The 27182-nt window shown below is 40.4% G+C and overlaps 1 protein-coding gene across 1 annotated transcript in view; it reads right to left on the reverse strand.

Annotated features, from left to right (window-relative positions):
- STAT1 (signal transducer and activator of transcription 1) overlaps positions 1 to 25723 on the reverse strand; it is a 41771-nt gene extending 16048 nt beyond the window's left edge. Inside the window, exons 1-17 of the mRNA XM_081260478.1 lie at positions 25555 to 25723; positions 25064 to 25215; positions 22513 to 22641; positions 20328 to 20472; positions 18687 to 18785; positions 15577 to 15666; positions 14114 to 14192; positions 13025 to 13116; positions 12659 to 12810; positions 10257 to 10415; positions 8600 to 8692; positions 7049 to 7108; positions 4425 to 4454; positions 4237 to 4330; positions 3169 to 3210; positions 1738 to 1821; positions 1213 to 1311 (exon numbers count right to left, since the gene is read on the reverse strand). Of these exons, the coding sequence (XP_081116604.1) occupies positions 1213 to 1311; positions 1738 to 1821; positions 3169 to 3210; positions 4237 to 4330; positions 4425 to 4454; positions 7049 to 7108; positions 8600 to 8692; positions 10257 to 10415; positions 12659 to 12810; positions 13025 to 13116; positions 14114 to 14192; positions 15577 to 15666; positions 18687 to 18785; positions 20328 to 20472; positions 22513 to 22640 (1446 nt within the window). The 5' untranslated portion in view covers position 22641; positions 25064 to 25215; positions 25555 to 25723. The remainder of the gene's footprint in view (positions 1 to 1212; positions 1312 to 1737; positions 1822 to 3168; positions 3211 to 4236; positions 4331 to 4424; positions 4455 to 7048; positions 7109 to 8599; positions 8693 to 10256; positions 10416 to 12658; positions 12811 to 13024; positions 13117 to 14113; positions 14193 to 15576; positions 15667 to 18686; positions 18786 to 20327; positions 20473 to 22512; positions 22642 to 25063; positions 25216 to 25554) is intronic.
- Between the last annotated feature and the right edge of the window lie 1459 nt (positions 25724 to 27182).

Below are 27182 nucleotides of genomic sequence, written 5' to 3' on the forward strand. Positions count from 1 at the left end.
AAAGGACCCAAAGCCAGGGTTGATAAAGAGCCGCCAGTCACTAGTGAGGCACCACCACATGGGCCCGGCCCAAATTTTGGTCTAGTTTATACAATACACATGTATTCCCACAATTAGGGAAGAGAATTCTCATTATTTGCCAATTCACATATATGAATTTGTTAACTCATTGTGATTTACTTCTAATTACAGAATCAATTCTCCTGGCTCTTTGTGGTCATTTGAAGACAAGCCCATACAGAGAGTACCAAAAACTGTTAGTCCCCTCAACACACGTTTCCAATTGAACTCTGTTCTCCCAAAGAAAATAATATCCTGACTTCCTATTTCTCACACTATAAACAGGTCTCCTCTGTGTCTTGCTTAGTGCAATGTTTTTTTCATTTTGTGATTCCGGATTGGTGATTTCCCTTCTCTTCAGCCCCTTTTATCTCTTCCTCTCTTCTGAAGAGGACAAATCTCTTAAATCCTCCACACTATAGTCCCTCCTGAGCTGACTGTCTTTGGCATTAAAGCAAAGCTCAAAATCGTGCACAGTGTCGTGCTGAAGTGCTGTCTGATGTACCTAAGCACAAGAAGGCTGCCATGTGCCTTATGGGAAAATCCATGCGGTAGAATAGCTTCCTTTAGGCATGAGTTATTGTGCTACTGGCTATAAAGTCCACATCAACAAATTGTCAGATATATTAGTTAAGGTGCCTTTAAACAGAAATGCATATAAACAAATTGTGGCACTGATGGGGTAACAAACATGTGACCAGAGTCTCACAGGAACAAACCCTGTATTTCCCCTAGGAACAATGACTGAACATTCACTAAATGTTCCTGGTAACTTCCAAGAACACGAGCACTTTGAATAAATAAAGAGAGTCAACTGTGAGTGTGATTGTTGTAAAAATTCAGCATGTTTGCCTAGTAGGTGATACATTAAAAAGAAAAAAAAAAAAGGCAGTAAAGGACCTCTTCCACAATAAAAGTGGTACGAAATCATCAATTGCCTGAGCTCTCTCATTACATGAAGGAAATCATTATTCTCATTTCTAGTGTCTGTGCTTCGCTCTCCCAGAATTACTTAAGATCCTTAGAAATGTCACATGACTTTGTCACTTCTCCCTTAATATCTGGCCATTGGGGGCTATTCTGAAGGTGTGGTAATGAGAGCGTGGGATCTTTGTTTCACCCTTAGTACAATCGCAACTGTGTTTTCCATACCCTGGGTTCCGCCACCAGCATGTTGTACCACAGGATGGAGGCCCAACCACTAGGGAGCTGGCTGACGTTGGAGATCACCACGACGGGCAGCGAGGTCGTCTGAAAGTTGATAAAGACCTTGAAACCATCTGAATCACAGATTTATCACCTTGAAACAACAGCTTAAGCAAATGGGTTATTTGTAATTTTATATACATTTTATATTTGAAAATTTTAAATGTAAGGTTAGATTCTTTTGTTCACAGTTTATCTTTGATATACTTTTCAGTTAAGATATATGTTCCAAGACTTAATATAAAAAAGTTAACAACGGCTATCTCAACTGGAATATTTAGCTTACAGAATCTGAAGGCTAATTCAATTCTCTAGCTTCCTGGACCCTTAGATTAATGTCAAATAGTATTAAATGAAAAAGATCATCACTTTTTATGATTAAGTAAATATCGATAAAACAAAAATTGAGAAACTCTAACTAGTTAGAAGTAAAAATAAAGTTTTTTTACCTTGAGACCCTGGAAATCTTACCTCGAGGTCAATGACCAGGCCAGGCTGGCACAACTGGGTTTCAAAACTAAGAGAGTGAAGCTCTTCAGTGACAACAAGAGGACCCTTGGGAGAGGAAAAAAAGGAGAAAGAGAGAATGTAAACATTCAGTCCTTGATTGTACAAATTTCAAAACTGAATAAACACCAGCTATAGTGGCGCACACCTGTGATCCCAGCAGCTTAGGAGGCTGAGGCAGGAGAACTGCACATTCAAAGCTAGTCTCAGCAATTCAGTGAGATCCTGAGCAAACTCAGTGAGACTGTGTCTCAAAATAAAAAATAAAAAGGGCAGGGGATGTGGCTCAGTGGTTAAGCAATCCCCCCAATACAAAAACAAAAACAAAAACAAAAACAAAAAACAAAAAACAAAAAAACCCAAACCTGAATAAACAGGTTGCAAGGGTACTAGACCCAATCTGCTGTAACTCAGAAGACTCCAATATTCAATAACTTAAACCAGATTTGATTATTCCAAGCCTCTCAGTGTTCTCTCATGATAAAATGTCTGAAATTATAGCAAGGGATATCAATTCAGAGGAAGAAACATCAGTGGGCAAAAGCAACTTCTTAAGGGTTTTTCATGACTTAAGGCTCTGGGGCTGGACTCTCACGGAATTCAGGGAAAGAACTCACTTTCCAAGCAGATTCCCACTGAGCATGGCAGGTCACAAAGTGCTTTGGTATAGGTAGGAACAGATGGTTTTCAAAGCACCTTCACACACATTATGTAACATAAGCATCACGACAACTTAGAACTAGGGAGGGCAGCTGCTGGACCCAGGAGGTCACAGAGACAGCTTCAGTGCAAACTGGGGCTGGAAGGTGTCCGTGCTGAACAGACCAGCATGTGTCTCATTGTTCTAGTGACCTCCACTGGTCGTGATGTGGAAGGGCAAAAACAGGCCAAACCAAACATTCCAAACCAGACATTGTGTCCTTGGTCCACAGATCATTTTTTAATGCATCACAAACACAACACAACTCCTCGAGGATCAGGTTGTGAGAAGAAACTGTGAAAACACTGCTACTGGGTAGGGGATATCAGGCAGGAGAACCCTCTCAACACCTGGAGTTTGGCATGTAGTCATAAACTGACCTCTCACTCCAGCTGACAGTAGTTCTCAGAAACCCGAGCTAAATCCTACAAGCTTCCTGTGACTCAATTTCCTCAAGATTCGAAGATGAGAAGAATACCGAAGCCCACCATGCCACCATGCCACCCCACTGGGCTGTCTGTGTGGGTCCAATGAGGTCATAAGCAAAATTCTTTGACAACCTTTATAAAGCATGAAAGAAGGCCCCATTATCACAGATACACCCAGTTCCCTTTCCTGCCTGGCCACCAGAACCACAGACACACCCCCACTGGAAGACCTGCCTGATCAGGGCCCATACAACCAGAGACCCTCACCTCATTAGTTCTGTTGCCAGCATTTTTCTGTTCTTTCAGTTGCTATAAAACAAGAAACATCACAGTAAACCACATGTTCACCATCAAAGTTCATGTCTTCATTTACAAATCAGACGAAAGTGGGCATCACCCGATTAAAACAGCCCATGGAAGGGCTAGAAAGGACATGACATTATCTCTAGAATTCAGAACAAGAGGCAAAATGGCCCTTGCCTGTGAACAGCATCCTTCTCCTTACCCCAGTAACAATCCACCAAGTGCCCTTGGTGACTGTTTCATTGTCCCCCAGGATCTGGAGACAGCTTCTCCTCCTCCTTCCCTCAGCAGAGACTTCTAGCTAGATTCTAGTGATGCCAGTCCCAAATAAAACTTCCCTCAAACAGATTTCAATCCCCAGGTTCCAGTGAGCCATGTGGGGTCAGTGGACAGCTCTGGATACCCTCACGTTCCCCAGGAGCACCAAGGATCTCACCCAGTGTGCAGTTATCTAGCTATGATACTTGTTGGCTCAGAGGATGGTCGCTAAGGAGAAAGCTGCCTCCACCCTCCCTTCAGGCTCAGCCCAGATGTTGGGAGCCTCAGAACATCTGGCAGCCACTCTTTTCACGGACACAGAAAAAAAGGCAGCGCCCACTTAAAACAGCCCCCTGAATTTCTATTGCCAGGCTGAAGAAGGGGGGCTCCTTCTCGGAAGAGAAAGTGGTAGAGTCAGACTGCTGGGGACATGGAGAGCGGGAGAAGGAGCAGTCAGGAGCCACAACCTTGAGGGAACTGTAGGGGCCCACAATGACTGGTCCCAGATCTTGGAGCCACAAGAGCCGCTCTAACTTATGTGCACATAGGTTTATGAAATACTTGAACTGAGACCGCTGCAGCTTAAAGGAGCATTTCTGAGACAGACAAGTGGAATGCAGAGTGAACAACCCTGGAGGAGGAGGACAAAGCAGGATGCCCTAAGGGCGGGTGATGAGAAGCCATCACTGCAAAGTGCCACTGAGTGCCACTCCAGTGTCAAGAGTGCTAAAAGATCAGACAGTATTGAGAGGGGAAGCCTGCGGGTCTCCCTACCAGATGTCGGAATTCAGCCGCCAAACTTCCATTGGTGGATTCCTCCATGTTCATTACTTTTGTGTGTGTCCCCAAAATATTGAATTTCCGAAATCTATACCATACAGGAGAAAAATAATTAAAAGGCTTCAAGCTATTAGACACAAACAAACAAGAGAACAAACTATAGTACAAAATACATCACGTACCCTTTTACAGTGTTTCTCTCATTCACATCTCTGGGGGAAAAAGATAGATATATACAAAATTACACATGGGCATTTAAGACTGAAATAAGTTTTAAAAGAAATACAGAAATATGTATGTAAGTAAAAATAAATTCATGCCCGTGGGTTTGCTGCCCTGTTGACTCATTCACTCCCTTCCTCCACCCACTCGTATACACCAAGCCAAGGATCTCAGGCAAAGAAACCACCTGAGCCTCACGTTCCTTGTTTGTCCAACAAGCTAACAGCACCAGCCCTAGGGGACATTGTGAGGAGCCGAGGGGTGAAAAGAGCAGAGGACAACCTCAAGAAACACGAGCCGAGTCCTCGCTCTGCACTGGAGCTCCAGCAGGCACACTGCTCTGGTGCCACAGAACCCCGAGGACCTTCCAAGGTGACTGCTTAATTTATATATATATATTTTTTCTCTGTTATCTTCAATGCTCTTGTGAAAGTACCAGAACAGTCGATTATTTGGGGAAACAGGCACGTTTCAGTTTGAGTTTAAAATCTTGAAAGATCTTACACCTCATATAAATTCAGTGAACACTTTGGCAAGCTACAATTGGATACAGTTTGTCCCCAAAAGCTTACTGTATGGGAGGCCTAGTGCCCAGGGTGGTGATGTTCAGAGGTGAGGCTCAGTGGGAAGTGATTAGGTCACTGGGGTGCTGCCCTTAGAAGCCATCAAGGCCTGCCTTGGAGGAGTGGGCTAGGTCTTGTGATACTGCACTGATTACTCCATGAGCCGGTTGTTATGAGGCACAGCTGGCCTTCCCAGATTGCTCTTTTGGTTCCTCTCTCACCATGAGCTTCTCACATGCCTGCCATGGGATACCACCCACCACGTTGTGCCATAACACGAGACCCTTGCCAGCCGCTTTCACCTGATCTTGAAATTCACAGCCTTCAGAACTGTGAGCTAAATAGACCTATTTTCTTTATATAAAGTACCCAGTTTCAAGCACCTTTAAGGACTTTCTAACTACCTAAAAGGGACTGTCATGTTCGGGCCAAATAATGTATCTGTTGGTGGCATAGATGTAAATGAGAAATCACTAGCTCACTCACAGGAGTTAGCTGCCCTTCCTTTCCTATCTCAGCTAGAATGTCAGTGTGACATTGTAAATAATAATAGTATAAAAGGGACCTATTTTTCCCTATTCGGAAAAAAAAAAAGAATTTAAAATAAAAGTAACAGTATGATTCAAAGTTGCCTTGTCAAAGGAAGAAGAAAAAAAGAGCTGAACAGACCGAGAATACAAAGGGGCACAAACAAGCTGAAAGAACTGAGCAAAAGCAGTGTGGCGAGCTGTCCCTGAGAAGCACTTGCCATCCCTTGTACCTCGGCTGGCCTTGACTTGCTTCTAATGACAGAATGGATGGGACTGACTGCACAAGTTCAAGGCTAGCCTCCACCTGCTGGAAGAACATTGTCGCCATGTGACAGGCTCAGGGCGGCCTCTCAGAGACACATGAAGGAGGACCCTGTTACTCCAGCTGAGACCCCTGATATGTAACAAGGCCACGCTAGACCAGTCATCTCCAGCCAAACCAGCCCAGACCAGAAGGGCCATCTACAACTCACAGCATATGAGAAACAGTAGGTTTTTGGGCATTGAGGTACTAAGTTTTAGGGATGGTTTGTTCTGCAGCAAAAGCTAACTAGTTTACAGAGAAGTCTAACAAAATGGCTTGCCCAAAGGGAAGACAAAGGTGCAGGCAGTACTACAAGGAAGATGACTCTTACATGAGTGCAGAAAGCCAAAAGCCAGAGGAAAATGATCTGAATTCTCTTAAATGCTTTGAAAACTTACTAAATCAGTAGATAACACAAGATAACAAAAGCATTAAATACGTGTGGGGGGAGACAACCTGGCAAGGTAAATGGTGAGTCACTGCTAGTTCAGGTCTGAGGTCTAAGGGCAAAGTGGGGTGGGCTGCTCCATCTGGACCCCCATGAGAGATGCTGCCCAATTTTGGGTCCCCGATAACCCAAAAAGAAAAGGGTGACAGCGGCAGTCTCCATGTATGCCCCCCAATGCCTGTAACCTCACTCTAGAAACGACAGCCTCCCAGCTGGCCACAATCTTACAGCTGGATCTTCAGCTCTGTTGGATCAAGCGCCATTAATTTAAATCTATTGGATCATTTATAACAGTTCTGGTGAATCTGACTAGGATGGATCCTCTGCTCATAGGCAGCAGAGTCAGGACCCTGGGCTCAGCCCTAGATCCCCAGGGAGGTGGCAAACTTCCTCCCAGTGCAGAAAGGTTGAACAGTTGATAAATCAGCTCATTTAATGAAGGAGTCCATATTTGGTTAATAAAATCAGCACTTCAGCTGGGTATGGTGGCATACACCTATAATCCCAGTGGCTTGAGTGGCTGAGGCAAGAGGATCATGAGTTCAAAGCCAGCCTCAGCAAAAGTGAGGCACTAAGCAACTCAGTAAGACCCTGTCTCTAAATAAAATACAAAGTAGGACTGGGGATGTGGCTTCGTAGTCAAGTGCCCCTGAGTTCAATCCCTGGTACCCCTCTTCCAAAAAAAAAAATCAGTATTTCAATAGTACATGTATTTTAGATAATATTAAAAATATCTCACTTGTCAAATAAGACTTTGACTTTCAAATTATAATTCAGCTCTTGCAATTTCACCAACAGTCTAGAAAGAAAAATAAAGACATTATTTTTAAAAAATTATCTATTACAGTTTACTTATTATGCCAATTCCCCATATATGTACATTTATATAAAATATTCCCCCTCCAATTTTTGATTTTTACAAACAATGAAACTGACACGCTTTCATATCTACTTAGCTTTTTCCTAAGTGCATTTATAGGGTCAATTCCTAGCTATAAAATTGTTGGAGGCAAAATTTAATATTAAATTCTGATGGCACACAGTATTAATTCTACATTCTCATGAAAATTAGTGAGAGTAGCAGCTTCTTCAAATAAACTTGCCAACACAGAGTTCATCAAAGTTTGTACTCTGGGCCAATCTATATGGTGAAAATAGTGAATGTTACTCTATAAAACTTTTATCTGATTTTCTGCCCTCTTGGGAGAAAATAAAAACTATCATCCATAACCAGAAAAAATGAGGGTATGGCTTTATCACTCCATGGAGGTACGGAAAGATGGAAGGCATGAGACTGGGCTGAGACATCACATGCCTCTGCTCCATTAGCTGGGGATTGTGGGGAAGAACGCTCAGGTCTCTGGTCAGCTCTGTTCAGTGGAGCAGGGGCCAGGATCAGATGTCCACTATTCCTGCCCACTGTGAGTTGTGGATCCCATGGGTGCTTATCTGTGCTACTGTAACTGTTCCAGGCAGGGAAGCAGCATCTGTGGACCTGAATCAACAATGGCCAACCCTGAAGGCAAGCCCAGCTCTTCAGGGTCTAACTGCTCAACTCTAGAGGAAAGAGTAAATGAACGCACCCATTCATTAGAACAGGGCAAAGCTGCATGTTCTCACCCAGACCAGGTCTACCATTATCAACAAGTAGAAAAGCAGCTACTAAATACCACCTGTGTAGAAGCCTAGTTCTAAAAAATGAAATACTATTTGTCCTGAATTTTATGTGCATATGTGCCTATGTATGAAATATATATGTACATGCATGGATTTACACATATTTATGTAGACATAGACAAAATTAATGAAAGACAAACACAAGGCTCTGTACTGTTGTGGTCCACAGACTTAGATCACAGACCACTTTGGGAAACTGATAAAAGCTATGAGCTCACCAGAAAAATGTATGTCATAATCTATGTCTGCATACAATACTTCAGTTTTAGGGGTTCATAAAGCTCAGGTTATGAGCCTCTGCTCAAGGTGTGGCTGGGGAACTTTCTCACTCTTTATCATATGCATTTCTGCAATTCTATATTCCTTTTTACTGTGAATATGCATTACATTTACATTTGGAAAAAATCCCAGGTGTGTATATATTTGCATATAAATTGGCTATATTTCTATCCTGAGCATAAAGGATAGAATCTTGGATATTCTAAGTAAGAATTCATATTAAATTATTTCATGAAAAATTATTTCCTCTAAAGTACCTATACAACCATTATGTAAAAGAAAATTAGGGTACAAACTACAGGACAGATAGCATATGGAAGTACATCTTTATTACCTCAATTTCACAGTGAACTGGACCCCAGTCTTCAAGACCAGTGGCCTCTGAGGATGAGTCGGCATGCATGGCTGTCTCTCCACCACAAATGAACTATAAATACCCAGAAAGAATAGACAAATTAGCATGTCCATCAAGGTTGAGGCAGTAAAAGAAGAAATAATTTTCCTTAGGAAACAAATAGAGAACATAACCTAAAAACCAGTCTGCAGGAATCTGACAAATTGTATGGACAAAATAATTCCATTAGTTAGAAGAGAAATCCCCAAACCCAAGCAAGCCTGTAATCCCAGTGGCTCAGGAGGCTGAGGCAGAAAGATCACAAGTTCAAGCCCAGCCTCAGTAACTTAGCAAGGCCCTAAGCAACTTAGTGAAACCTTGTCTCAAATTAAAAAATAAAAAAAAAGGCAGGGGATGTAGCTCAGTGGTTAATTGCCCCCGAGTTCAATCCCTGGTACAAAACAAATAAACAAATAAACAACAACAACAACAACAAAACCAGAGTAATTGTAAAAACTTATGACACTATCCAACAGTGAAGAGTCTAAAATCATTTATGTTCATTTACAAATTTGCATTAAGAATCAAATATTTCAATAAAAGAATTCAAACGTCCTTAATATTTTCAATGACAAGTTAAGGTTAAAACAAAAAAAGAAAAAGAAAGAAAGAGGGAAAGAAAGAAGGAAAGAAAGAGGGAAAGAAAGAAAGAAAGAAAGAAAGAAAGAAAGAAAGAAAGAAAGAAAGAAAGAAAGAAAGAAAGAAAGAAAGACACTTGCAATAGGAACTCTACTCTTTTGCTTAGTTTGGAAAAACTATTCTTTACAAGGCATTGTGCTAGCCCCATGGGGGTGGGGTGGGGAGGAAGAATGACAAAGAACCTTCCCATTTTCAACAAAGATAACAGAAACACATAAGCAATTTTCTAATCAAAGGCAGAACAGGAGAGGAATAGAGAATGAACTGGGCAGGTCTGCAAGGGAGAGAATATCTGCTTGGGAACTCTGGGAAGGTTTAATGGCGAGGCACAAACTAAAACCTTCAGGGTGATATAATGAGGACAGTAGGTGTGACAAGAAGGCTTGAGGTAAAGGAAATAGAGCCATGGAGAAGAAGCTGTACAGCGTGGGCCCAGGAAAGGGCAAGTTGGCATCTGCATGGAAATGGGGTATGTGAAGAAGCTGAGAGGAGCAGCCAGCAGGTCCAGTTTGTGGAAGTAGGCCAAGAATGTCCAGCTGAGGTGCCCCACTTGCTAAGTGATGAGACACCCCTAGGTCTCAGGAGCTAGGGTGCACGGGCTGGAAAAGGGGCCTGGTTGGGAGGCTACTATGTAAGAGTTCAGGAAAGAAGATTTGAGAACCTGAAACACCATGAGGTCAAGGTACAGGAAGGAGAGGATAAAAACCCTGGTGGCAGACATGCTAGATCCTGGCATAGAGTGGCTGAGGGGCAGTAAAAAGTAAGGGTGCTGTGGATTTCAGCCTAGGAAGACTGGAGGACCACTAGCATAAGCAAGGAATTCAGGAAGTCAAATGCCATTAAGAAATGTGTCTATCCTATTAAATATTAAACCCTTCTAAATTATCTGAGTTGCTATAAAGATGTTCCTCTGCATAAATCAACTGCAGTAGATGCAAATAAATCCCCCTGGAGTTACCTCTGAATGAGCTGCTGGAAGAGGCTGAAAGTGCGTTCCCATAACACCTTTTTATTTTTTGTGATAGGGTCGTGATCGTAGGTGTACTTCTGCTCCAGTTCCTCCAGCTTTTTTAGCTGCTGACGAACCTGCTGCAGACTCTCTGCAACTATGGTGAACCTGGGAAGGTACAAGACACAGGTGTCTCAATGAGCAACAGTCTCAAAGCAGCCTGGATTGAAGAGAATCATAGAAATCCATGAGCTGTTTGGGCAACACACATTACCCATGTTGTGGACTCCACACTCCAGGGAGAAGTGAAGGAAGGGTGGGGGAGGCGAGGCTTATGTTGTCATTAGGAGTTCAGTTATTTTGGAGGAAAAAAAAATAACATCCACTGAATGGTTATGGCCTGGATCCAAAGCTTCTGTACACTCCGGAGACCTACACTAGCATGCAGAGATGGGTGGGGCAGAGCTTCCAGGTGATCTGTAACTTCAATTGACCTTAAAGGTATCTGGGATTTAAAGAGGGCAAAGAAGAAGGCAGAGTCAGGGGAAATGTAAGGGGAAATGTAAGGGGATGCCTTCAGGCGGTGCGAGACAGTGAGGCTCCGTGGAAGTTTTACAGCAAGACAGTGACCATGAGCAACCAGCCTTGGTGAGACCTGTCAGAGACACCATGCAAAAGAGAGTCTGGAAGCTGTGGGACCGTGCAGGAAGGGGAGGGAAGGCTGTGGGGGAGGAAAGAACCAAGACCACTGTTTCACTCAAGTGAGAGGAGAAAGTAATAGGCTCCACCTAGACTCTAAAATAAGAAGGCAGTGAGAAAACCTAGAGATGGCTTTTAGGTTTTCCTTCCTTAGAGTCAGTGACATAGCCCCTAAGCCCAGGTGTGCTGTGGAAGGGCCATTTTATTTGCCTGGAGGATGACAGATGAAATCTTTTGAAAACATCTTCCCGCTGAAGAACGTTAACTTTGCTTAGTAGTTTTACTTCTTGAATCCAGTTCCAAGTACTGAGAGCCATTCTCCACCACAAAAATGTGAATACAGGGTGGTGGCTGGTGAGTTCCCAAGGAGATGCTGCCCAGCATCTCCCAGTCCACTTCCAGTCCCAGTCATGGCACACAGGAAACAACCCTACACCTGGGGAACCCTGGAGGGTACTCCTGGCTCAGGAAGAAGTGCCTACAGTCTCTGATGACCACTAGGGGGCTCCAGACACCCCAGCACTTCCCTGACCACCTGGAGGGCTCAGGGGGTCAGTATCTAGGCACCGTCTGGGATGGGAAGCTCTGCTCTAATCCACCAGAAATTTGGAATATGTACAGGCAATTAATTCACAGAATAAAAAAATGGCTGAATATTAACTGTGATTTTTAAAAAATCAGCACTGCAATCTCATGAAAATAACCCCACTAGGTCTCTGGTGCTTGGGTGTTTGGCAATTGTCTCAGGCCACCATCCTCTCAGATTCACTCTGAGATCCCACCTCTTCCATCCCTTTTGGTCCACCCCAAGTTCAGCTCTTGGTCCCTTCCCAGGACACGGTAACATGCTAAAAGCATCCCAATCAGCCTTTCTGTCTCTATTCTCCAAGCTGCTGCCAGAGTGACCTTTCTAAATAAAAATCAGAGAAATATAGCTCCTGCTTAGGGCCAAAAGCCTGCCTTTGCCTTTAGTGCATCCTGAGTTAAGTCCCTCGTTCTCAGCATGGAGCTAAGAACCTTCATGACCAAGCTGAGGCATCTTTTGCCTCTGTCTCCCCAGCATTTTCCAGCCATCCAGTGTGCCAACTTTGGGTCCTTGCCTCTGGGCCTCCGCCTACCTCCTCTCTCTGCTGGGAAGAACTTCTCCCATTCAGAGAGCCAGAGCAGACCACCTCCTCTGCCCTCTTTTTGCTAGAGCATCTGGAACCCTTCACTGTTCAGAATTATTCCCATATCGTCTTCCCCTCCACACTGGGAAATGAAGGGCAAGGCCCAAGAATCAATCTTCGTGTGCCCAGGTCCCAGCACAGAGCCAGCATTTCATACTTACCAGATGGACGGCTGAGTGGGTGGCCCATGACAAACCACTATTTCATGTAAGCCTAGAAAATGACTCAAGATGTTTTATTTTTAATAAAACATCAGGACTCAAGTTGTTAAATATGTTACGTTAACAAACACGTCACTAGGGTTTTGGTACAGTCCAATGATACAGTCCATAGTCCAAGAATGCTCCAAATCAAGCAGACTTGGTGACCATGGTGACAGTCACACATAACACTGAACTTTCCAAGAGTTTCCAGGGTAAGAAGAAGCTGGACTATGTCAAACTCTAAACCAAAGTTTTGACAGGGCTCATTTCACTAAAGGTGCTCTTTATGAGTTTCTGTGGTCAGCCAGTCAGCTGCCAGTGTTCCACTCCGGAGACTCACCAGTTCTGCAGCTGATCAAGGCAAGCATTGGGTGGCCCCCCAATACAGGCACTCTGCTGTCTCCGCTTCCACTCCACTAGCTCATCATTAATTAGGGCATTCTGGGTAAGTTCAGTGATATTCAGCAGCTCTCGAATTTTGTGAACTATTTCCTAAAGGGAGAGGAAGAAACCACGTGAAATAAATTCATTTTTAATCACTGAAAAAAAAAAGATTTTCTCCAAAGCAAAGCAAATATCCTTTCATTCTCAACTGGGGCTCTAAGCCAAGTGGTTATAAAAATAATTTTTCCTCTCTTCTAAACTAACTTCCATTAGTTACAGCCTGTGACAAAAGCAACATGCTGTTCTGGAAAGCAAGGCCTACCTTTCTCTTATGGTCAAGCATTAAAAACATCTTCTGGAGAGAGAGCTCTTCCTGTTTCTGGTCATTCTTTGCTGCACCATTGGTTTCATGTTCTGTGAATTGAAAGACAGTGGAAAAATACATATGTGTAAAAAGATAAAAATTAAAGCTAACCGTCACACAGATTTAGGAGAAATATGATATCAACTCAAAGTCTGGCCTTCAATCTTTATTGAAAAGAACAACAACAACAACAAAAAATGCCCTAATGTATAAAACTGGGCACATTGAAATAAAATACTAGTTTTCGGTGACTCATGTAATTGGAAACAGTACTACTATTCTACTTAAATCACTGTCAGAATATTAATTAAGTATAAATGACCAAATTCAAAACTTCAGATAAAAAAAGTATATATGAAATACATCTATGGCTTGGAAAGAGAAGTAGACAACTAGTAGTTGAGGTTTCTTTCTCTCACACTGTTTACCCAAATCATACTGATAATCTCTCCCTAACAATCAAATGTTCACTAGACAAGGAAAAATGTGGTACTCTACCTGTTCTATACAATACACACTCTGGTGTTATTTTTAGTTGCTACTACTGTTACTAGTAAGCAGGAACAACAAAATAAATTGAAACTGCTTTAAAACAGTAAATGAGAAAAATGCTGAACCTATCTGCAGTGTATACACATGGGCTGAAATATTTGAAGCAACATCTACCAGTCTATGCCAATCAGTGGGCTAGATACAACAAACAATAAGGTGTGTTACACATGGTCAGTGGTTATCCACTGGGAGTGAATTTGCCCACCCCACTGGGGACATTCAGCAATGTCTGGGGACAGTTTGGGCTGTCACCACAGGGGGCGGAAGGGTAGTGCTGCTGACATCTGGTGGGAAGAAGTCAGGGATGCTACTGAAAGCCCCATGACAAATAATTATATTGTCTGAAATGTGAAGGTCTGGGTGATCAAGAAGACGAAATTAGTAACTCAGAGCTAGAAAATGCTTGGCAAACGTAAAGGAGTGATTTCCTTTGTTATCTGGTGTTGATAGGAAGGCACAGAGCCCAGGGGCACTACTTTCCTGGTTAATTCTTACCTCTATTCTGCAAGGTCTTGCATTTAAAGTCATATTCATCTTGTAAATCTTCTAGGGTCTTGATTTCATGTTCTATAGACTGCAGATAAAGATATGAACAAGTTTTTCTCTGATTATCAGATTCCAAAGACTTCAGGAAACAGATTATTGCTTCTACAGAATCCAGGAATATATAATTCTGGCTCCCTTCAAGATGAATAAGCCTTGTGAAGCTCTAACTACACAGGTGAAATACTATCATTCTCACTGATAAGAAGGTAATAACATTAAAAAATAATGAAAATATGTAATAATTCTCAAATTGTTATTACCTGGCTCAGGGCCTAAATTTTGACTGTTCCTCATCATTTCTGAGACTACCTCTAAGGTGTGACTTAGCAACTGCATCATGAAGCACACAGCAGGACAAAGCAAGCTCATGGAAAATTTTCTCAGATCTTAAAAATGAGGAGGGTGACCATGCACATCTGTTTAACTGGGACAGTCCTGGTTGAACACCTGCTGTCAGGGTGTAATTATTAACAGGGGCCTCTTATTCAGACACATCTGAATTCGGACAATAAATTGTACATGCGCTTTATAAATAAGCTTCATTTCTTTTGCATTTGATCACATTTATACACATCCTTCTCTGGATTTCCATAGCTTTTCCAGACCAAGCTTGCTTGGTTTCCACTTTAATGCTGTGTTCCACTAGGAGATTGCAGGACACTATTGCTCCTGAGTCTGGGGTTTGGAAAAAGTGTCATCTAAAGCACAGGAGTCCAGGCCATGCTGGTATTACCCAGAGACCCAGGGCAGGACTGGACCTCTCCCTGCAAGGCCTTTCCACAAATGTGGGCCTCATGTGAAGCAGAGCTCCTCAACCTTTCCTCAGGAACCTCAGTGGAGAGGAATTAACACAGGCCAACAAGGGAGCTGTGGCAGCCCTCTGCTTCCATATGCTATCTTGCAAGTTTTATCTTAAAATTGCTGCCAATTATCTTACTCTAATTAGAAACGTACAGGAATTTCTTTCAATGAAATGTTTTTTTGGCTCCTCCTCCAAGTCTTAGTATAAAAATATGTGGTTGGAAAAAAATAAATTGTGCTTGAGGAAGATAGGCCTTGCTTACCCTAAGGCTCTGTGTGACTCCCAGAACACCCTGATTTGATTTGAGAGTGTGGAGGTTGAAGAACTGTTTAGTGCAGCAGTTTATTGCACAATGGGGCAAAGTCAACATTTACTGCGTGACCTTGAAGGCCAAAAAATAAACTGGATGTTTGGAAGTTATGATAGGACTATAAAAAGTCTAGCTGTTCGCTGGCTTTACTGATTTGTTTACTTCTGGTTTAAACCTTCAGCAAAAATTTTCTTCTCAACTACTCAAAAGACTCCTTCCTAGATTTGCACTCAGGGCAACTGAAATCATCTTCCCCTATAAACAGTTACAGAATAAATGCACATTTTGCTCCATACTCACCATAACCTGATCCTTCACATTTCTGACTTTGTTGTCAAGCTCCTTCTGTTTGTCTAGCATCACGGTGTTCTGAATATTCCCTGCCTGAGCCTGTAATGGGAAGTGCATAGTTAGCAGCCATCATCTACTGATGCATTTACTCACTGGCTACACTCCAAAGTCAAGTTCACACCTTGAGCCCCACCTACCTCCTAGAACTTTCAAAATTTACTACAAGTTTCCCACATGTGTGTCAATAAGAAACAGCTCAGTTCCTGAGGCCCTGGAAAATGCTGGCAAACTGTTAAAAGGCTATAGAAAGCCTAGGCTCAGTTCTTGCTTAAAATAAATAGTGTTTCTAGAAGTTTCCATCAATTTTTAAAGTCGAATGGTATCACACAGGCATTACTTCAGGGTTTTTCAAATTCTGTACATTTTATGTATATTCATTAACATTATCCATATTAATCCTGTCATTATTTATTTTAAAGCCTTGTGATTCAAAATCAGTTTCAAATCCAAATTCAGTTCCCAGACCTGCAGCATCTTATATCACTTGGGAGCTTTTGGAATGTGTAAACTCTGGTCCTAATCTGATTGCTAAACCAGAACCCCATTTTAACACCATCCCAAATGATTCAGAGGTATACTGAAATTGGAAGGCATTTCTTTAAGAACTTCAGTGAAAATCTGCTATTACAAAACCAATAGATATAAACCCAGACTTGCCTGGGAATCTTCAGTTATACCAGGAAATCAGACCTGGGTGTCTGTTTATCACAGAAGGTGTACCCTGTCAGCACCCACTCACTAGGTACTTAGTAAATGTCAGCCAACCTTGTAGGCCCAGGCATTAAGTGGTAAACAGGATGGCCCCTATTTTCATGGAGATTAGATTCTAGAAAGATGTTACTTTTGTTTAAAGGCTCCACACAGCAAAAACTATGACTGTCAATCTTTCTTACAGTGTCCTTCACAGTACATTCTATGTGGGGTTTTTTATGTATTCAAGGTAGTCAGTCTAATCTTTCCTTAATACCTAGATTGCTCATATTAGTGACCTCATATTAGAAAGTCTTTCCCTACTCAAAGAATATAAAGGAATCCATCCATTTTTTTCCCAAGCACTTGCATAGTTTCATGTCTTACTTTTTTTTAAATTATATATATATTATTTATATTTTAATTATATATATATATATAATTTTTTAGTTGTAGTTGGACATAATACATTTATTTCACTTATTTATTTTTGTGTAGTGCTGAGGATCAGACCCAGGGTCTCACATGTGCGAGGTGAGCACTCTACCACTGAGCCACAACCCCAGCCCTTTAATTTTATATTTTGCATTTTAAAAATTTTATCTTCTTTTAGTTGATACATAAAATACAAAATTGTACATAATAATGTGAAAATTCAACATATGTATATACATACATATAATGTTTATATGTATATATATATACATAAACATATAATGTTTTAATTGGGATAAACATATCTCCTCAATCATGAGTCATTTCTTCATGGTGAAGAAATATCCTTTCTCCTAGCTTTCTGAAATATGTAGCACATAGTTATTATCTGCAGTCAGCCTACTGTGCAATATCACAGCAGAGCTTTTAATTATTTATCTGGATTTCTGAAATGTATGATGCTTGTTCCTATGTTCCATGTGAAGCACAGGTCCAAGTTTAACTTTTTGCAATTGGCTGTCTTAACTACATTTAGTGGAAAGTCCCTATTTTCCCCAGGGCTTTGAACTGCCACCTGTACATATAAACTTCCATATGCACCTGGATTTATTTCTAGATTTTTCTTCCTCTTCCCATTGGTCTCTATATAAGCCTGAACCTTTGAACCACATTTAATTATAGAAAATTTTTAGAATGTCTGATAGGGCTGGTCCCATTTCATTGCTATATTTTTTTCAGGAGTTTCCTTGTTATTCATGTGTGTGTATTTTTCATATGAATTTCAGAATTCATCTGTACAGTTTTAGAAAACAACTTGTTGCTGTTCTTATTGGCATCACAAAATTATGAGTTAAATCAGGAGAGCTCATATTTTTTTTTATGTTGTTTTTAATTCTTATGCTTCTAGTGATTTTTTTCTTATCTAATTACATTAGCCAATATCAACAATGTAATATTAAATAGCAAAATAGTGAACGTCCTTGTCATGTGTTTCTAACTTGAGTTCTCTGAGTGAATTACTGTATCTAGAACTGAGAGATGTATATTTTAGTATGTTTAAGAAGTATGCATCAATTCCTATCTTATGGGACATTTAAATCAGGAATGGGCATTGGATTTTGTCAGACCTGCTCAGCATCTATGAAGAGAAGAAAATGTTTTTTCTCCTTGCACTATTAACATAATTAATTACAATGGATTTCCCAAGCAGGGGCTACCCTGGTAACATGTAATAAGTCCTACTTGGTCATAATGCATTATTTTCTTAATGTAGCATTTAATTCTGATCCCTGATATTTTGTTTAGGACTTACATTGATATTTATAAGTAAACTTGGTCTATAACTTTGTTTTTTGCTCTGTTTTTAGTGGGTTTAGGCATTCCCTCAAAATTAATTATGAATTCATAGATATTCTTGTTTTATTTGTATTCTCCTCTGGCCCCCAAACTGGATTATTTTGAAGCATCATCCCATGCATACATACTTTGGTATGAATAGAAAATATATCAATGCAACAGTTACTTCAGCAAGAGGGGAAAAAGAAATGTTTCTGTATTGCCCAGCCAGGAGTAAGCTGGAGTACTGTGGAAAGGAGGCTCCTGTTGTGCCTCTTTACTGTCTCTGACACCCCCAGACACCAGGACCTTCCCTCAAACCATAAAAGCCTTTATTAAGGTGTTCAAAGACTCAGGTGTTCTCTGAGAAGCTCAAAACAAACCTGTCCCCAGATAAGAATCTTTTGGATTAGGATCCTTTAGGTTAGGATCCTTTGTAAAGCCAGGTTCCATAAAATCTCTCAACCTGACTTTCCCTGCTTCTTGCTATAAAATCAGAAGGATGTTCACCACTGCCTTGATCTAGGCCTGGATAATATTTGTGAAATGAATGAATGAATTTTTATTATAATTGTTGGTGTTCAATTAGAAAAAAGTACCTGATTAAATCTCTGGGCATTTTCCAAAATCTTCCTTTCTTCCTTCAGACAGTTACAGATGATCATAGACATCTGTATTGGGTCTTCTTGAAAATTGTCCTAGATATAGATGGTGATAATAAGAAACAAAGTTCAAATGTTTAAGCCATTATGTATTAGAAATAGATATGAACTTGCTTATATTCCTTGGGAAACCTCATACCTCATTTATTAAATTCTCATAAGCTATTTTTGTGGAAATCAAAATATTCCTTTCACAAATTAGGACAGAAATTGCTTTAACTTAATTACAGATATCTAAAATACTTCTTGATTTCAAAACAAAGAATTTTCACACATGATTCATGTAATATTTTTTCCAGTGCTGAGAGTGAACCCAGGGCCTCACACATGTTAACCACACATTCTAACACTGAGGCACACCGTCAAGTCCTTCATATAATGCTTTTACTTTAATATCATTATCTATTTCTTGAGGCTATTTATTGTCTGTTAGGATCTTAAGACAATGCAAATGATGTAAGAACTATCTATGATATTCTTCAATTAATCTGGCTGTTGGCTTATACTTTGAATTACAACCAAAGATATTCATTTCACTTTTCCTGTTACTGTTGTCAAAGATAGTTTGAAAAATACTGTCAATTGTGGATGGTTCTTTATAACAGGTACATTCAAACAAAGTCTGAAAGGGAGCAAACTTATGTAAAGTTAATCTGATTTCCCCACTCACTGGAATTGAGAAAGTTTCAATTATCTAAGGTGAAAAGTTTAGTCATGTTGCATGAAATAAGAAAGTGACAGCTTTTGCCTTTATTAAAACATAAAAGATGCACTAATACAGAATAAATGTGGCATACTGGGAGTACATCTGAAGAACTCCCAAAACTCTGTAGCACATTTTCTCACATTTGGATGGTCCTTTGGTCACCTCTTCCAACAAATGGCAACTCCCCCAGAAGGAAGGCAAGGTGGAGTCTAACCAAGTGACCAACTTACTACAGGGCCTGTGGGATGTCAAACCTTTCCATTTTCAGATTTATTCCTCATCTGCACCCCAAGGACTAAGATCACTAAAGCTCCTTGGAGTTTATTGTATGACTATGAAGACATGAATTGGTGTGAATATACTGTGTATACAACCAGAGATATGAAAAATTGTGCTCTATATGTGTAATAAGAATTGTAATGCATTCCGCTGTCATATATAAATAAAAAATTAAATCTGAAAAAATTTCAAGTCCTGAAAGAGAACTGTCAAAGCTACCTATCATCCTGTCATGCAATAAATAATTTCAAAAGTTAAAAAACAGATAGATAGATAGATAGATAGATATATAGAGAGAGCGCCTTTTCTTTGATTTCAATATCCACAATTTTTAGCAAAATAGGTTACAGTATCGTGGTTCTCCCAGAATTACTGACACCTAACAGGTGATACACTTAAACTTGAAAATTCTTTGTGTGCTTATAAAATGAATCAGGATTTTATTTTACTTATACTAAACATACTAGCCACATAAAGGGAGTGGATGTACATCTCTACAACTTCTCTAAATACCAGTGAGTGTATGGTCAGTACTATTTGCTGAATATATCTTGGGTAAACACTTGAACTAAAACATGAAAACTAGGTCATACCTGAAGATTACGCTTGCTTTTCCTTATGTTATGCTGCAACAAAAAATTATTCTCCAAAGAAAATCGACTGTATTGATCATCTAGCTGTGACAGGAGGTCATGGAAACGGATGGTGGCAAATGAAACATCATTGGCAGCGTGCTCCCTAGGAGATATAAAATTTACACACTTCACTCTAGATGCTATTTAACACGGACAAAAGAAACATTGCTTTCTTTATTGAAATTATTTTAAAATAACTTTTAAGTGTTTCATAGGTTTTATGGTCTTCTTTTTAAGCTGATATTGTTCTTAGCAGCAGTTTATACATAGTTTCTATTATATGCAATTAGCATGAAACATTATAGAGTGCTTAAAAGATTTTGCTGAAACTATTCATAGTGATCTCTGAAAGGGAAAAAATCAACAGGGACTTCACTTTCAATGTCAAATACTTTCAGAATGTTTAAAGTTTTTGCAATCAGCAAGCAATGAATTGTAAAATAGAACACACCACTTTAAATGGATACCCCTTAATTTATTACTATCTTCATATTTCTAGTCAATATTTTACTATAATATGACTTTAGTTATTTCTTTTTTAAAAAATATTTTTAGTTATAGATGGACACAATACCTTTATTTTATTTATATTTTATGTGGTGCTGAGGATCAAACCCAGTGCCTCACACATGCTAGGCAAATGCTCTACCAGTGAGCCACAACCACAGCCCTACTTATTTCTTTTTTTTTTTTTTTTTTTTTGATTTTTTAGCTAGGCGCCAGGCCTTTATTTTTTTTTATTTATTTTTTTATTGTTGGTCATTCAAAACATTACATAGTTCTTAATATATCATATTTCACAGTTTGATTCAAGTGGGTTATGAACTCCCATTTTTACCCCGTATACCGATTGCTGTATCACATCAGTTACACTTCCATTGATTTACATATTGCCATTCTAGTGACTGATGTATTCTGCTGTCTATCCTATTCTCTACTATCCCCCTTCCCCTCCCCTCCCCTCCCCTTTTCTCTCTCTACCCCCTCTACTGTAAATCATTTCTTCCACTTGTATTATTTTTCTCTTACCCCTCCTTTCCTCTTATATGTAATTATGTATAACCCTGAGGCTCACCTTCCAATTCCATGCAATTTCCCTTCTCTTTCTTTGAAATTATTTCTTCCTTTATACTTTCCCTGAGTTTTGTAGAAGTTATTACTTAACTTTTCCAAAGCATTTGGGAGAACACAAATTAAATCTGACAAAACTACTTAAAAGTACTAATGACTGCTGAATTTGATTTTGTAGAAATGTGCAATTTTTTAAATTTTTATTTGTTTCTTTCAGTTATACATGACAGTAGAATATATTTTGACATATCATACATACATGCAGTATAACTTCCCATTCTTGTGGTTGTACATGATGTGGAGTTACACTGGTCACATATTCATATAAGAACATAGGAAAATTATGTCTAATTCATTCTACTGTTTTTCCCATTCCCATTCTCTCCCCCTTCCCTTCATTCCCCTTTGTCTAATCCAGTGAACTTCTATTTTCCCCCACACGCCAACCGCTGCTTATTGCGAGCCAGCATCTGCATATCAGAGAGAACATTGGGCCTTTAGTTTTTGGGGATTGGCTTATTTCATTTATCATGATAGTCTCCAGTTTCACCCATTTGCCAGCAAATGCAATAATTTCATTTTTCTTTATGGTTGAGTAAAACTCCATTGTGTATATATACCACATTTTCTTTATCCATTCATCTGTTCAAGGGCACCTAGGTTAGTTCCATAGCTTAGCTATTGTGAATTGAGCTGCTATAAATATGGATGTGGCAGCATCACTGTAATAGGCTGACTTTTTATTTGTTCTAATTTGTTATACAGGAGAGCAGAATGTATTTCAGTTCATAGTGTACGAATGGAGTACAATTTTTCATTTCTCTGATTGTACACAAAGTAGAGTAACACCATTCGTGTCTTCATACATGAGTCTAGGATAATGATGTCCACCATCTTTCCTAACCCTCAAGCCCCCTCCTTGAGATGTGCATTTTCTAAATCAAACTTTCCTGCAACAGATAATCTCCACGCCATTGATGAGATTCATCTTTCAGCAAACATGGCTCCAAGTCACTCATCAATAAATATTCTTAAAGTATAGATAAACTTCTCTCCAGTGAGTTTTCCTTACCAGTCTTGCTTTTCTAGCCACTGGGCCAAGTACTGTCTGATTTCCATGGGAAAACTGTCATCATAAAGCTGGTGAACTTGCTCCAGGAATTTGGAGTCAAGCTGCTGAAGTTCATACCACTGAGACATCCTATGGAAAAAAGAACATACACCATGAGGGAATCCCACAGCTCTAAGGAAGGTTCTAGCAGCATGTCTGTTGACTCATTTTGCTTAGCAGGGAGGGCACAGCTCAGTGGTAGAGTTTGTGCTTAACAAGTGCAAGGCTCTGGATTCAATTGCCAGAACCAAATAAACATCTTGCTTAGATCAAGACATAATTTGTCTCAAATACATTATTTAAATAATAATGATATTCTGCAGCCTATTTATTAATTTTGAGGGAAACATTTTTTCTTCTCCAGGAAACACATATTCATGTCTTTGTTCAAATATTAGCATATCAAGGTCTGCCTTCTCCAGCCACCTTATTTAATTGCAACCAGCTCCTACCCTGGAAATCACTCTCTCTCTTCCCTGATGCATTTTCTTCATAGCACTTAACCACTGTCTGACCTACCACGTGTTTTCTCTCTTTTTAAATTTTGATTGTTGTCTGTTTTTGTCACATGAATAAAAGAATTAGGGGGAATTCTTTTCATTGCTATATTCCCAGAATATTGTCAGGCATATACTAGGTAACCAATAAATATGCCTTTGAAATAAATCCATACTTTTTTCAAATAAATAAATGATAAAAATTATTTAAATTTAAGACAAATCACAAACTCTCTCCAAATATTGCTCTCCTACAAATTATAGTATATTCTTAATTTAATTTAAAAATTTTAATTGGTATATTCTATTTTATGAGTCATGGGGTAAAGTTAACTGTAAATCTGGCACAACGGAGTCTTAAATCTCAGCAATACTTTTAAAGATTGAACCAACATTCTCAAATGTAATTTGAAAGTAATATTTATGTCTTTGGGTAACTATTAATTTGTATATAGTAGCCATGAAAATTAAAAACTACAACAAAACGCGAATTTTAGAAAGCCAAATTAGGGAAACAAAGTGCCTCCCATGACCATCTGATAACTTAGATTTATATCAGCACACAGTGGTACAGACAGCTGGCAACATATGGGGTGGTGCCAGTGAATCCTGTCCTGCCAGACTTCTGAAAAAGGGTCTGGATTTTTAAGCAGGGTATAGAAGAATGTGGGATGCATGCCTGTTGTCAAGCATACATGTTCAGGTATGTCCACTCCAGATATATCCTTCTGAGACAGAGAAAATGTCTTAACTCTAAAGCTAGTTGCCATTTCAAATACCAGTAAAAATATATGTAAGTGCACTCTCCTTGGCATACCTGCCATAGCAATTTGATTTTTCACTTCACACTTACTTTACCTGAGAAGAACATTCCAAATCTGAAGGTTTGTTTCTTCCTTCTGCTAGAAATGTGCCTAAAGCAACTCTGCTGCACCATCAGCCAGTAGGGGTGACAAGGCCTCTTAACAGCCAAGTGAACTCAGGCCTCTTACTCCCTCAGTCAACAAGGTAGTTGTTAAGACTGCATGAACTAATACACACATAGCATCTGGCACAAAGCAGGTTGATCAATATATTCATATTAACAAATCAAGAATCACTCTCATATTTTCACAAAACCTGTTACCCACTCAGGCATGTCCATACCCCAATAACCTAGCTCATACTCCAACTTTAAACCTTCCTCTCCAATCTCAAGACTGTCAGCCTCCCTCCCTCAGTACTATCCTTCCAATCCAGCCTCAGCGGCACTTTGGTAGGGCCATATCACTATGGTGGGCAAAAATGCCTGATTTTCACTCCTCCCCATCTTCATCCATCAACAAAGCGATCCAGACATCAAACTATCTACTGAATGCAACATTTCTGCTTTTCTGCAGTTGCCACTCATCCTGGCAAACAGTCTTCCTACAAATTTCTACCTCTCTAAATCCCACCAACAATTAAAACCAGGTATAAATGCCCGTTCTTCAAAGCTGTCTGAGACTCAGAGACAATGAAGCTTTCTTTGACCTGTGTCTCCTTGTATTCTGGCATCAGTTCCAATCTTCCTTGTAAAGCTCTATGATGTCTTTCATATAGGGTATAAATTCCAGACGAGATTTGGGAAAGTATCCTGCATATAGTTTGTGTTCAAGAACAATCTAGTCAACTGAAGTCTTGCATATTTCAGATAGAATTGGAAAGCAAAAGACACAACCCTATTATAATTCCACAAGTTTGAGTCCCAGTATCCTCATTAAGCAATAATGCACACTGGATTGTGCTAGGGGTTCAAGTCTTATTTCTGTTCCATATAAACAACTCTTCTCTAACCTATAAAAACAACATTCAAAGCACAATCTATATACAGAACTCTTCAGTACTAGTCAGAATTTATTTTAAAAAGAGTAATTATATTGTTCGGAAGTTTTCTGGAGCTAAATATCACTTACATTCCAGGAGGACATTAAGCTCCTCGACCTTAAATATAATTAAGATTCCAAATTCATTTATTTCCATGAACATTTACTGACCTGTCACCTTATGCCCAAGGAGAGGTTGGGAATTCAATCAAAGCAGCAGCTACACACAGCACGTTTGGTGACAAGATTATTGGAGTTGCATGCAGAGTGCTCCTGTCTAATGTGGACAGCTCTGGAGGACGGCACAGGGCAAATGAAACTTTCTGCGAAAAGAAGAAAATGTACTAGGTGGAAAAAGGCAAGAAGTAAGACAGTGTGGACAAATGGGAAGGTGCAGTGCTTTCGGGCGGGAGCCGGGTGGGGGGCGGTATTCTGTTGCACAACTCAACTTTACAATCAGAGCACGACTGACAGGGGCAACGTGCCAGACAGTGCCGTGGCACTGCTCGCACTTGGGTACTCGGGATCTTTTCTTTCTTGGGGATGACGAATTCACTGGTCTGCTGTGAAAAGCCACGCTCACCAGGCATCCAGCTGCTATGTCCAGAGGGCCCTTGTGGGCACGTCCCACCCCAGGCCCCTGGAACCTCACGCCCACTCACTCTGCACGCCGGAGCCAGCACCGGTGAGCAGGAGCCAGGCGGGGCAGCCTCTCTGGAGCGCGCTGAGCCCCCTCCGCTGGGTCTGGGTGTCTGACAGGTGCTGTCCTCCGACAGCAGGGTCCCTCCGCAGACTCTGCGCTGGAAAACGAAAGTACCCCACTGGAGAAAAGGCAGATCGGACCGCCCAGCCTTCGTCCTCCTTGGCCAATCACAGTGGCTGCCGCACTCAGCCAACCCGACACGGCTGTTCCGCGAGCGGTGCCGCCACCCGCCGTGGGACCGTCGTGAGATCAAGTGTTTCCTCTGTCTTTGGGCTGGCCTCGGTCACGGAAGAAGTGGAACGCAGGAATGTGTCGCAATGCCACAGACTGAAAGTTCTGTTTACATATTTCAGAGGACTAAAAGGAAGTTTTATGTTTGCATAGACCCCCCAAACTAGAAGATCCCTGCTTTAGCCCTAGACTGAGAACCCAGGTAGAGGACACAGTGGAGGACTTGTCGTTTTCCTGTTGCTAAACCCAGAAGATGCTTTTTGATCTTCGTTTACTTGACCGTTCGGAAATGTTCGGCACAGTTGACGTCTCCATTAAAACTCTTTCTTCTTTGGTCACGATGAAAATACATCGTGCTTCTTCGTGCCACTCTGGGGGTTCTTTCTCTAATGTCTCCATCACCACTACCAAACCATTGAAAGTGAAATGTTGTCAGGTTCCGGACCCGGACCCGGTCTGTTCATTCACGACATTTCTCCTCACACTGGGCTGTGATGTCGTTCTAGATGGAGGACACCTAAATACATGTCCTCTCTACACCTCTTTTGGGAACTCTTCCCCATTGACAGCCTCCACTTGACTCTACTTCCATATCCAATGATCTTTGCAAACTAATTCAGAACCAAAATCTTAGGAATGGTACATGCCAAATAGCTAGAAGTCATCCTTAACATTGCCACACCGGGTCCTCAAGCCTTGTTGATTTCTGTTCCTAATTATATTTCATATCTCCTTTACTTCTTTCCATCTCATCTGCCATCCCCTTTTCTCTCATCTGGATTATTTGAGCACCTCCCCCCTCCAGGCCAGATGGAATCATCAGGAGATCTTATGATGGTTTTTCTTGCTTATAAAATTGTTTCTTAATACAGCCCATAAGACTTTGGTTCCCCTATCACTCTCTCTAACCCCATCTGTGTCACTCTTTCTTATGCTTACTTCAGCAATTTTGTTTTTCAAATAAGCCAAACTCTTTCCTCGAACTAAGGGCCTTCTCACTAGTAGTTCTCTCTTTGGAAATCCCCTTGAGCCATTATCCCCTTTTCCCCAACTTCTTTGTTGGTTTATTCATCTTTCAGGTCTTAGCTTAAAATCTTAGCGTCTATACCAGTTCCCCAGGTGCATATATCTCTAAGGCCAGATGAGATGGTCTTGCAATATATGTTCATAAAACCTATTAATTCCTTCAAGTGGAAGGGATTTGAATCAAACCCTAAATAATAAAGCATCTTTGGGTAGAAGGTTCTAAATGATTTCCCAGGGATGTGCATATATGTCTGTGTATTATAGCTTTTTGCCCTTTCCATACCTACATACTTTGTTTTCTTTTCACACAAGTGTCTTTGCAAAGTCAGG

The sequence above is a fragment of the Spermophilus citellus genome (assembly GCF_964194105.1).
Source record: "Spermophilus citellus genome assembly, chromosome: 11".
NCBI classification, from domain to species: Eukaryota; Metazoa; Chordata; class Mammalia; order Rodentia; family Sciuridae; genus Spermophilus; species Spermophilus citellus.